A 12,765-nucleotide genomic window follows, 5' to 3' on the forward strand; every position below is an offset into this window, starting at 1 on the left:
GCAGAAGAGCAATAATCTTCCTGAAGTGATATTCACACATTACTTTAAGTTATAGTAACATTTCGAGAAAATGGTGGTGGCTTTTTAATCCACACAATTACCTCAAAGCAATAAATATTTATGGAGTTGCCATTATAAACAATATTAAATACATTGTGATAGGTTTCAATGTACATTATTTTGAGATTGAATCTAGGGAACTCAAATGCCAATACCTCCACCCCCTTTCCCACTTTGGGCTCTCAAAATCATTTGGCAAAAGTCCTAAACATGAGGCATAATAAAAACATAATGTGTGCCAGCCAACTAGAAGATTTTTTTGTCAATTAAGATTCCTTGTCAATTAATAATTCCTTTGTCAATTAAGATTGACTGGAATACCTAGTGTGCAATGTTCTTAAACAAAGGAAATAGATTGAAAACTTGTTAAGCATTAAAATGTCTACTGACACCCACATGTTCCATTTTATTGCCCAACAAAACATAATTCAACCCAAGCATTTGTCTACTTTGCATGAGGGTTAAATTGACCCAAAATGCAAGTACTATGAAAGTGCAATCGGTTAACCATGGTTTTTTGTTTTTTTTGGTCAGATCCAAAATGTGGTTGCTTTTAACAGTGGCAAGTTTGATATCTGCACTTGGAACTACACATGGTTTGTTTGAAAAATTACCTGAAAGCCCTGAAGTGGCTATGAATATTGTAAGTTATGTTGGGGGGGGGGCTACATAACTAAGAGATATTATCATGCTTTAGAACTGTTGTGAGTTTAAGCTTAAACATAGCAAACTAAAAAATAATGAATAATATCTACCTGCTAGATTCATTTTAAAACGTCACCTAAAACTTAAAGCTTTGGTTTTTCCTCATCAGAGTCAGATGATTACCTACTGGGGATACCCAAATGAAGAATTTGAAGTTGTAACTGAAGACGGTTATATCCTTGAGATCAACAGAATTCCTCATGGAAAGAAAAATTCAGAGAATAGAGGTAGAAACTTCTTCCCTTTCTTGTTTGCTCCTTCCCCTTTCCTCTTTCTTTATCTTTCCTTTCCTATCCTCCTCATTTTTCCCTCCCTCACTTTCTTCCTTTTTTTTTTCCCTTCCTTCTTTTCTCCTTTTATTTCTCCCTAAGGATTTAATGAGTCTTGCTCATTCTGGAAATAAAATAATGATTAAGCTATATTTCCAGACCTCCAGAAATTTACCATGTAGTCTATGAGATTGATAAATAAGCAGATGATTATAATAATATGTAATAAATTCTGTGCTAGAACTATGCAAAGGATATTAAACTGGGAGCTCTAACGAGGACACTTAACCCAGTTTGAGGAAGTCAGGGAAAGCTTTCTCTCAGAGCTAATAACTGAGCTGAGTCTTAGAGGATGAGGAAAAGTTACCCAGGGTTTGTGTTGCAGAAGGAAGGGGAAGGAGACAATTTGAGTTTCATTTCCTAAACAGATAAGCCATTTTTTGATTGTACTATAAAAATTGATCTTTTTCCAATTGTAGAAAAATTGTAAAGTACTAAAAGAATAAAAAAGAAGACGAAAAAGAAAACCCATCTATAACTGAACTCCCAGAGTACACTTAACATATTGGTGTATTTCCTTAGAATATAATTTTTTCAACAGCTTTAGATTACAGCCTAGAAAACCCTATGGGGAAGTTCTACTCTGTCACGTGGGGTGACTATGAGTTGAAATTGACTCAACAGTATCTAACAACAACTACAACAATTGAGGTATAATTGGCACACAATAAACTTCACATATTTGAAGTGTAAAATTTGATCATTTTTGGCATTGTAGTTGTTGTTTGCCAAGTTGATTCTGACTCATAGTGACCCTATAGGACACGGTAGAACTGCCCATAGGCTTTCCAAGGTTATAGAGCTTTATGGAAGCATACTGCCACATCTTTCTCCCGTGGAGCAGCTGGTGAGTTCGAACCGCCAACGTTTAGATTAGCTTACCACAACCAAGATAAGATATTCAAAATTACTCAACTTAATCAAACATACTTAATGTCTATGAAAGATTGTTTTATCTTCATGTTTTTCTTAGAATAGAAGATATGATATCCTCCTTGGTGCTCCTGTTCTTTCAAGACAGGTATTTTTCTACATAGATGTTAAGGAGTGTGTTTGTAATATTTTTAAATTTTCCTTCTTTAGGCCAGAGGCCTGTAGTGTTTTTGCAGCATGGTTTGCTCGCATCAGCCACAAACTGGATTGCCAATCTGCCCAACAACAGCTTGGCCTTTATCCTGGCGGATGCTGGTTATGATGTGTGGCTGGGGAACAGCAGAGGAAATACCTGGGCCAGGAGAAATATATACTATTCACCAGACTCAGTTGAATTCTGGGCTTTCAGGTAAAGAAGAAAATCAAAGCCAAACCCATTGTTATTGAGTCTATTCTGACTCACAGCAACCCTATAGGACAGAGTGGAACTGCCCCCATAGGGTTTCCAAGAAGTGACTGGTGGATTTGAACTGCCAGTCTTTTGGTTAGCAGCCAAGCGCTTAACCACTCTGCCCCCAGGGCTCCGGGTAAAGAAGAGAGACAATTAAAATATATATTGAAGACGGTGACATGTCGTGGGGTTGTTAACCAATGTCATAAAACAATATGTGTGCTACTGTTTAATGAGAAACTATTTGTTCTGTAAACCTTCACCTGAAGTACAGTAAAAGAAAAACTGTATATATATATTGGGCTTTAAAAATGCATGGATATTTTCCCTTTTCAATCTATCTCCACACTGACAAATTATACTCCAAGTACCAGAAGAATTAAGTCATTTTTCTTTAAAAAAAAAACTCTTCTTAGATTCTTCTATATACCTCATTCCAAGAGTAGCTTTTCCTTCAAACTTTCCTTGTTCAGTACTCACTATGGGGTGGCGGGGGAGTCACTGAATATGGTTTTCCAAACGGAGTGAACAATATGGCTGAAGCAAGAAAGTTTCCTGCCTATTTCAGATTCTCACAGGATCATCCATATGCATTCAAGATGATGTTAAAACCCAGTTGAGGGTTAGAGGATCAGCTTACTAAATCATCATCAATAGGATTGGGAAGGATGAAATTAGAACACCATGGCAAGATTATCAAAGGTTTTCTTTCACTGGCCCTCTTCCTTATTACTGAAAATTACTGATGGGAGTGAAAGAGGGGAGAGAGTTATGCTGTTGATGCTGAGGCACAAGAGTGCTCCCAGAGTTCTAAGAACTGAAAAAAAGTCGGTGTGTCCAGAGTGTAATAAGGAAGAGGGAGAGTGACATAAGATGAGACTGGAGATGCTGGTGAGAGCCAGATCAGGCAGGGCTGAGCAGGCCTTGTGAGAACCATGGAGCTCCTTCTAGGTGCAAGGAGAAGCTACTGAAAAGTTTTTAAACAGGGGAGCGACAAATCCAATTTTCATTTTCAAAAGATCATTCCTGTTGATTTGTGAAATACAGAATAGAAAGGGAAAGGGTTTGTATTAAATGGCACTGCAACATAGCCTACAAATGATTATTAAATCTGATATGCAGTTTCAGGGGTAGAAATAATTCCCCACATATAGATACTATCTTATATGTATTAAATTGCAGCTATAATGCTAGGCTTCAGAAATGATGACATTGTGCCTAAGAAGCCACCCTAAAGAATACCACATGCTCATTAATGTTCTACCAGCTGAAATACTTAGAAAATCTGGCTTTCTATTTCTTAAAGGGAATTTTAAATATGTGTGAATTTTAGAAACTATAGCAAGAACATGCATTCAGTTTTATTTTGTCTTTATTTATTGCAGTTTTGATGAAATGGCTAAATATGACCTTCCAGCCACAATTGACTTCATTGTAAAGAAAACTGGACAGGAGAAGCTATATTATGTTGGCCATTCCCAGGGGACCACCATTGGTATGTAAAGGCAGTCAAAGCCAGGTAGTTTAGTCCATTGTGGTAGGCATGCTAGGTACCACACTAAGTGCTTTTCATTCATTACATAATTTAATCCCTATACAACTTAGTGACATAAAGACAAAATGGGGCCGGCAAGGGGGTGGTGGTGGTAAATAGTTTGTGCAAAATAATACAAGTAGTAAATAAGGTAGCTCAGATGATCAATATGTCATTATAAGCAGTGGAGTGTGATCATCCTATGTAATAAGATTGTAGAGAATTTAACTTAACTATTTGATCACATCCCAGTATACTAATATGCTACTGCTTGGAAAATCAATTAATTACAGACAAAGCTAAACATATTTGTTGTATGTAGACGTTTGAATTCTCTTGGCTAGTCATTTATCAAGCATTTACTATGTGCCAAGTACATGGCAAATGCATTACATGATTCACCTCATTTAGTTAATTCCTAAAAAACGTAAAGAAGCACTCATTATTAGCCCCATTATTTCAGATGAGGAAACTGAAGATCTTAGAGTTTAGGTAACTTTTCCAAGGTCACAAAGCTGATAAATGACAGAGCCAAGATTTAAAACCAGCGTGATCCGACTTCTACTTTGTGCTTTTAACATTTACACTTACGTGCTCTACTCATGTTAAATTTATATGTACTATAAATAATAACTCCTTTTTGTCATTATGTGATTATCCTAAATCTGGCCTGTTTTCTAAAGCCAGATAAAAGAGTTTATTATAACATTTTTAAAGGTCTAATTTCTTATCCTCGTAGGAATTCTATGTGAATAAAATAAATATGCTAAAATATGATGACTTTGCACAAGCAGAGATGCCAGTTTTCCAGATTGTCTTAGACGGCACCCTTAATAAATTCAAGATAATATCACACTTGTAAAGAAAAACAACAACAACAAACACCAACAATAAAAACACACCTTCTAAACTGGTTCTTTGTTCTCTTTCAGGTTTTATCGCCTTTTCTACCAATCCTGAACTGGCTAAAAGAATCAAAACCTTTTATGCATTAGCTCCAGTTGCCACTGTGAAGTATATCAAAAGCCTTTTAAAAGAACTGGAACTTATTCCTTCATACCTCTTCAAGGTATGTGATTCTCTTTAATTAACTGGAACCTAAGATACCAAATTGCCCATGGATTTCAAAGTGATGAGAACAAAAACAAAACAAATAAACAAAAAAAGCCGATGCTCTATCATTTGTTTCTATCCATGAATAGAAATGCATACTTTTATCTCGTTTCTTAGTATGTTTAAATCCACACTGCAGTCTATGAGATTCCCATGTATGCCTTTATTCTTGATTAGCTTTTACAGGGTATCATGGCCTGGAAGTATTTTTGCTCCTTCATAGATCTTTCAATTACCAGGCAACCTACTCAGCAACATCAAGGCTGAGACTCCATTCCTGGAGTGGAGAAGGGAAAATAAAAACAAAACCCCAAAAGTGGTCAAGTAAAAAAATACTAAGTTACCTGAGCCATGGAAACTGAGAAGAAAATGGATAAGAAGAAAAGGGAAGGGAACGGAAGAGGAGAGAGGGTTTTGTTCCATCACTCTTATCACCCCAACTAGACTGTAACACTGTGTCTTCTACTTCTTCTCAGCTGCCAGTACAGTACTAAATAAAATAATAGATAGTCAATAATGAGATCTGCCCATTTCACAACTTGATTGTGAGTATTAAATGAAAGTATTTGAAGTTCCTAAAACAAACCCAAAAAACCAACCCCATTGCCGTCGAGTTGATTCCAACTCGTAGCAACCCTAAAACAACACGTAAAAATAAGAAAATATTATCAGTCTAATCATTAGTGTACAAGAAGTTTACTTAAATTGATTCTTTTCTGCAACTTGACCCCTGCAAACCTCTAATGATGCCTTTATTTTCCAGATTATTTTTGGTGACAAAATGTTCCTCCCACACAACTATTTTGATGAATTTCTTGCTACTGCAGTATGCTCCCGTGAAACATTGAATCGCGTCTGCAGCAATGCCTTATTTATCATTTGTGGATTCGACACTAAGAACTTGAACACGGTTTGTATCCATTGCAGTTTCTATCCTGAATATTATAAGCAATATCTTTGAGTACTTTTCTTATCATCACTTATAAATGACATTTTCTAAGAACTAGGAATAACTTCTGAATCATGTCCATGGTAGGCAGATAAACCCAAGAGAAATCACAAGTCATTGCTCCCAATTTTGTCACTTCCAGCTCCCTTCCATCATCCCAAATATTCCCAATTACTCTCCTTAAGTAAATAACATGTAGAAACAAACAAACAAAAAATAACTCGTTACTCACTTTGACCACCTAAATAATTTGTGTGACATTTAAATTCTGTGAGAGAAGGCTCTTAGCCATATATTTTGGCAAGCCCTCTGTGGACAAAATGTCTAGGCATTGAATAAATGTTCTTATAAATATTTTTAATGCTTATAGTCATTCCCATAAATTTCATAAAGCCTATTTCAGATAAACCATTTACATGAGACCTTCCCCATAGTCTTTATCTGCTATTTTATTTGCTTTGCATGGAGTTTAAGTTTCAGAACTTACGTGATAAAACACAGTATCCTAAAAGTAAAGAGTGTGGGTTCAAACTAAGAGTCTAAGTTCAGATTCTACCTTTAACAGTTTAAAATTTCTCTGTTTTGGTTTCTTCATCCATAAAACGGGTTACTGTGAAGATTAATGATATAATATATGTAAAGTACAGTACATAATACAAAGCATATTTAAAAAAACACACAGCCAGTAAGTTGATTCTGACTCATAGCAACCCTATTCTTTAAAAAAAAGCAGAGTGCATGAAATATGTTTTGCTACTGTTACTATTATACATAGCTAACTATCCTCACTCAAATTTGTCAGATTAGTTATATAAATTTGAACACCTAAGAAAAGTTTATTGATAAGAAAGTATAATTCTACTTATAGGGAAGTTCTCTATATTCACTCCAAAACAAACAAACAAAACGAACAAACAGAAACCACTGCCTTCGAGTCAATTTGAACTCACAGCGACCCTATAGGACAGATTAGATCTGTCCCGTAGGATTTCCAAGCCTGTAATCTTTACAGAAGCAGACTACCACATCTTTCTCTCACGGGTGGCTAGTTGATCCAAAGCACCAAACTTACGGTTAGCAGCCGAGTGCTTAACCACTGAGCAATCAGGGCTCCCTATATTCACTAAACTGTAATTATTGAGACACTACTAACTGTCATACTTACTAGAAGACAGAGCAACTAGGAGACAGATATGACTCCTGGCCTCATGGAAAGTAAGGAGATTCAGTTTAAATCTTTCTCGATGCTGATGATCGTCTCTGTGGATATTTTAAAATATCCACTATATAGAAATTAAAAAAAACTTTCTTGTTTTTTTCAATCTGGATACTAAACAAGGGCCTCCTCTTCCTCTCTTGGAAAGGAGTCCCTCTTCACGGTTCTGAGGATGTTTGCCATTCCATATATCGAGTACCACAGAGCAACCTATCCTTATTACTCAAGAAAAGGCGGCACAGATTATTGCATTCCATCAACAAGAGTCTTGTAAGAAAAATAATCATAATACAGAGACATAGGGAACAACGGAAATTAGAGATTTAATCTTCTGCATGATAAATAGGTGGAGAGATGATTTGCTTCCCTAAGAAGTTCCATGTGTTTGTCTCTATTCAAGATCCTCTACATAGTAATGTTAATATCCATGATGTAATCCGAGGGACTCTAGAGTATTCTCTGGGGCCAGAGCAAGTGGATTAGGGTCCCTGTATCACAACAATTGGTAAATATACTATATATATTTATAGTTCTGCTAAGAGAAAGGACTGTGCGTGGATATTTAAATCATTGCAGTCTGGCACTAGGTAGAGAAGAGGGAAAACCTGAGAATTTAGATTTGGAGACCTAGATTAAAGTCTCTGGCTTCACTCTGTTACTAGCTGTCTGACCATGGGCATTTCTCTAAATCTCTTTGAGCCTTGATTTTCATTTTGATAAGATGGAGATGATAAGCCCTACTCATTTGAGTCCCTACAAATTAAACAAGTTAACACATGCAATTTGCAAATTCTAAAGTGATGTGCAACTATGTGGCTCATATCCTTCCATAAGCACTATCCTTAGCAACCCTGTGTACAACACAATGAAAGCCTGCCCTGTCTTGCACCGTCCTCACAATCATTGCTATGTTTGAGCCCATTGTTGCAGCTACTGTGTCCGTCCACCTTGTTGAGGGTCTTAACGCTTTTTCACTGACCCTGGACTTTACCAAGCATGATATCTTTCTCCAGGGCTTGATCCCTCCTAATCTCATGTCCAAAGTACGTGAGACAAAGTCTCGCCATCCTGTTTTCTAGGGAACATTCTGGCTGACTTCTTCCAAAACAGATTTGTTCACTCTTCTGGCAGTCCATGGTACAGATAGTCCCAAACTTGCAATGCGTTCGAGTTACAACAAACCACACATACAACTGAATGGTTTTTTTTTTTGCATCTTATCATTAGTAATATGCACTACACGCAATGTTGCAGCTCATAATTTGCTCATGTTATTATTCTCAGGTGTTCACTCAGAGATGTTCAATGTTATGATTTATAAAGATACTAATAGTAAATGGCAATAATAATGAAAACTAAAAAAAAGTGGTATTCAACTTACGTCAGAACCGACTTACCACTGTGTCATCAAAATGGAACCCCAAAGTAAATCAGAGACTACCTGCGTATTCAATATTCTTCGCCAACACCATAATTCAAATGCATCAATTCTTCTTTGATCTTCCTTATTCATGTCCAGCTTTTGAATAAATATGAGGTGATTGAAAATACCATGACTTTGGGTCAGGTGCACTTTAGTCCTCAAAGTAACATCTAAAGAGGTCTTTTGCAGCAGATTTGCCCAGTGTAATACATCGTTTGATTTCTTGATTGCTGCTTCCATGGGTGTTGATTGTGGATCCAAGTAAAATGAAATCCTTGACAACTTTAGTAGTTTCTCTGGAGAAAATGAGTATTTGTGTCTAAGTGCATGTTTATTTGCTTCCCAGAGTCGCTTGGATGTATATCTATCACATAATCCAGCAGGAACTTCTGTTCAGAACATGCTCCACTGGACCCAGGTATCAATTCGCAAGTGTTTGTTAAAACTTTTTTTATGGGCCTGCACCCTAGCACTTTACTGAAAGCAGATTCTTTCAAAAGTCAAAAACTTTTCTGGCATGTGAATACCAGCTGAAAATAGCTATCAATTCATGTAAATGAAAATCTTCTGAAAACAGATGCTTTGGATAACAAAGAAATGAATTATTTTTATGCAGGAAAAATATTTCAAGCATAGCTGCATTTTAAAGTTGCATAAATACCTTGCCTTGGATAAGTAATCTTTATTTTTGAAAAGAAAATATTTTCTAATAATTGTTTAAATTTAAGCTATAACCACTTGGAAATGGTTGAATTTTATTTTTTACATAGTGAGAAGAGTTTTTAGTTCTTTGTGTTTCCACGAATTTGTTAATAGTTGGGCTATTTTTTTTCTCCCTCCTTTCTTTCTTTCTTTACCTTAGGCTGTTAGGTCTGGGAAATTCCAAGCTTTCAACTGGGGAAGCCCCACTCAGAACGTGATACACTATAATCAGGTAAGCTTCTTAAAGTTGAAATTATTCACTTTTGAAAGACAAAGACATAAAATGCTAAAGAAGAAATTATGATAATAATGAATATATTTTCCAAAGAATGTTGGGATCCAGACCTAGCCTTAAGGGAATTATAAAGCAGAGAATTATTTCCTTGGAATCCCTCCATCACAACAAACCTCACCCCAGTCTCCCATTCTCCCACGTAACTGTGCACTCATGCTTCACTGGCTGTGTGCAAAGAACCACACCTCCACGTGTGAGACCCTTCCCAGAACTTATCACTGCACCTTTCCATACACACATTAAACAGAACTGCTCTGTATCTCATACCTCTATAGTTCTGTTCTTTCCTTCCTGAAGTACAATTAAGAGGTATAATAAACTAATTGCTCTAACTCTTCATGAGATAGAGATGGAATCTCTGTCTTCTTAAACAATGCCCTGTCCTTTGTCATCGAACCAGAATGAGTGATTTCGTGAAACACATTCCCAGAGAGATAGAAGAGAATGATGGTGTATTGCAGGTCAATGCTAGAAAAATTTCCAGCAGACAGGACCCTCATAGTATAGGCAGACATATTGGGTGGGCCTCAATGAACCCAGTTCTCACACTTGTTGTAGCACAAAGAACCCAGGCTTTGGAGTTCATCACATCTGGGATCAATAGGAGTTTGTGCAATGATTTCTTCCTCTCTCTGCCCAGCCTCAGGGAGTTATTGACAAGAATTAATAAGATACTGTCTATTAGCCCTTAACTCAGGGTAAACTCTTAGATTACCACTGGCTAATTTGAAACAAGGAAGTACCCTGAGTTTTTTGGCAACCCTCTTCTTCCTTACTCCACCCCCAAATTTTCCATCTAAGTATTAACTAAACAACTCTACTAGTTTTCATTTATTCCCACAACTCATATTTGGTAGGGATTTATGTATTTTCACAATAATATCCTGTATATAGAAAAGATGCCCTCCCTTTTCTTTACATCTTTGATGTATTTAAAGAGATGTTCAGAACACCATGAAATCAAATTTTTATTGAAAACACAATTTCCCCCCAGCCTCTGCTTCCTCAAACTTCCAAAGCACAGGCTTGCTTTGAATCCATCTTTCTACTGGGCTCTAATACCAGTAATCAGAAGATTCCATCTTGGAGGGCCAAGTGGGATCTGGAATACCCAGTCCCTATGTCTGCCCTCTCTCTAACCAATCTAGTAACAGATCAGGTTGGTCTTCAGCTAACTGAAGAAGTGGCACTTATTTAAAAGCCAGGAGTTAGCATCTAGGAAATTCTTTGAACCATATAAGTAAAGGAAAGTAAGTTTATTACTATGGATATTTTCTACTCTCTTCCCTTTTCTCGAGTATATAAGGGAATACAAGAGAGAGTATTAAAATACTATGGAAAATTGCACATAATAAAATATTTTGTTATGGAAAATTGGCTATTATGTAGATTAGAACAGAAAAATTTTTACTATCTTGGATTTGTATTGTTGAGAGTATGTTCTAACAAAACTAACAAATTTTCCATGGACAGTCAGAAAATTGGAAGTGAGTCTTTTGTTTCCTTGTCCTGCTTTATGAATCTCCTTAAAATCTGTGCATAAATGGTCATTTTCTGAAAATGGGGCTGATAGTTTGAACCAATATTTAGTAAAACCAAAATTTCAACAAATTCAGCTCCCTGACTTACTGACTGGTGGCATAATGGCTAAGAGCTATGGCTGCTAACCAAAAGGTGAACAATTTGAATAGACCAGCCGCTCCTTGGAAACCCTATGGGGCAGTTCTACTTCGTCCTATCGGGTCTCTATGAGGTGGAATCGACTCAATGGCAACAGGTTTGGTTTAGATTTGGGAACTTACTGACTGACTGACTTACCTATTGATCATTCTGTGAAGTCAGTAAAAACAAAAATAAATGACTCAGGACAATTTAAGGAGATCATCCTCTAGAATGTTTGGATGGAAGCAATCCATTACAATTAGAAGGCAATCAAATTCACTTCTTTCAGGTTTAGTTGAAATCTAAGTTTTTAATTAGTAAGAATTGTTAACTAAAACCTTGCGATTTAAAGCATGGTCTGGGACCAGCAGCATCAGCATCACCTGGGAATGTGGAATCTCAAGTCCCTCCCACAGATCTACTGAATTAGAATCTGCATTTTAACAAGATCACAGATGATTCATAGGCCCATTAGAATTTGAGAAGCACTGGTTCTAAAACGTATTGTGTCCAGTTTGCTCTGTGAATCAAGAAAACTTTCTCTGAGCAATCTTTTGTTTAGAATTCACTTATAAACCTAGATCAGTTAATGCTACAGAATCTACCCAAGCCCTGGTGGCGTATTAGTTAAGTTCTTGGGTGCTAACCAAGAAGCCAGCAGTTCAAATCCACCACCTACTCCCTGGAAACCCTAGGGGGCAGTTCTACCCTGTCTTATAGGGTTGCTATGAGTCGGAATTGACTTGACAGAAATGGGTTTGGTTTTGGTCTGTAAAGCATGGTTACCTGTGAAAACTCTTGTCTTCCTCTCATTTTTTTAGCCCACACCTCCCTACTACAACGTGACAGACATGCATGTGCCGATTGCAGTGTGGAATGGTGGAAATGACTTTTTGGCTGACCCCCAAGATGTTGACATGTTGCTTCCACAACTCCCTAATCTCATTTACCACAAGATGATCCCCCCTTACAACCACTTGGACTTCATCTGGGCAATGAATGCCCCTCAAGAAGTTTACAATGAAATTGTTTCTATGATGGCAGAAGATAAAAAGTAGTTCTGGGTTTAAAGAATTACCCATTTCTTTTTTCAAAATCCTTTCTTACACATAGCTTTCTGTCATATTTGAGATGTAGTTCTTCCTTCTGTAAATTTGACTTTAGAAATAAACTAGCATCAATAAACTTCCTGTTTTCTATTTTTATTTTTAAAATTTTGATTTTTCCTTTGGAAATTTGTCTAGAAACACCTGAGCTAACAGATTCCAGGGCAGGTAAATCTCTTTCCTACTTTCCCATTGTTTCTTTTGTTAGCTCAGCTTAGATTTTGAGCCACGAATCATGAGTGTTGCCAAAAACAGACTAGGGGTTGAAAGATTGGCTTCTTTTACATAAGCCTAATACTAAGTAAAGTGCTTTTTAGTATCATTTAAGCTCAGTCTCTCTATTGGTA

General features: G+C 36.7%; 1 protein-coding gene across 2 annotated transcripts; it reads left to right on the top strand.

Moving 5' to 3' along the window:
• Positions 1-597: 597 nt before the first annotated feature.
• On the top strand, positions 598-12,461 carry LIPF (lipase F, gastric type). 2 transcript variants are annotated; one of them, XM_004369905.1, is made up of 9 exons: positions 598-703; positions 875-992; positions 2,178-2,376; positions 3,804-3,913; positions 4,885-5,021; positions 5,829-5,975; positions 9,000-9,071; positions 9,516-9,587; positions 12,134-12,461. In XM_004369905.1, exons 1-9 carry the CDS (start codon positions 602-604, stop codon positions 12,368-12,370), a joined length of 1,194 nt encoding a protein of 397 aa, XP_004369962.1. In that variant the 5' UTR covers positions 598-601; the 3' UTR covers positions 12,371-12,461. The 2 variants fall into 2 exon arrangements, with proteins under 2 accessions (XP_004369962.1, XP_004369963.1); XM_004369906.1 differs by having other exon boundaries at positions 602-703; positions 875-989; positions 2,274-2,376; positions 12,134-12,370.
• Positions 12,462-12,765: the final 304 nt, after the last annotated feature.

Source organism: Trichechus manatus, unplaced genomic scaffold, assembly GCF_000243295.1.
Source record: "Trichechus manatus latirostris isolate Lorelei unplaced genomic scaffold, TriManLat1.0 scaffold00007, whole genome shotgun sequence".
NCBI classification, from domain to species: domain Eukaryota; kingdom Metazoa; phylum Chordata; class Mammalia; order Sirenia; family Trichechidae; genus Trichechus; species Trichechus manatus.

Bases quoted from the DNA above. Each gene is read 5' to 3' on its own strand.
- LIPF (XM_004369905.1), top strand. From the start codon at position 602: ATGTGGTTGCTTTTAACAGTGGCAAGTTTGATATCTGCACTTGGAACT. The intron at 2,377-3,803 runs GTAAAGAAGAAA...TATTTATTGCAG, and splicing joins GTTGAATTCTGGGCTTTCAG to TTTTGATGAAATGGCTAAAT. The intron at 5,976-8,999 runs GTTTGTATCCAT...TTTGCTTCCCAG, and splicing joins ACACTAAGAACTTGAACACG to AGTCGCTTGGATGTATATCT.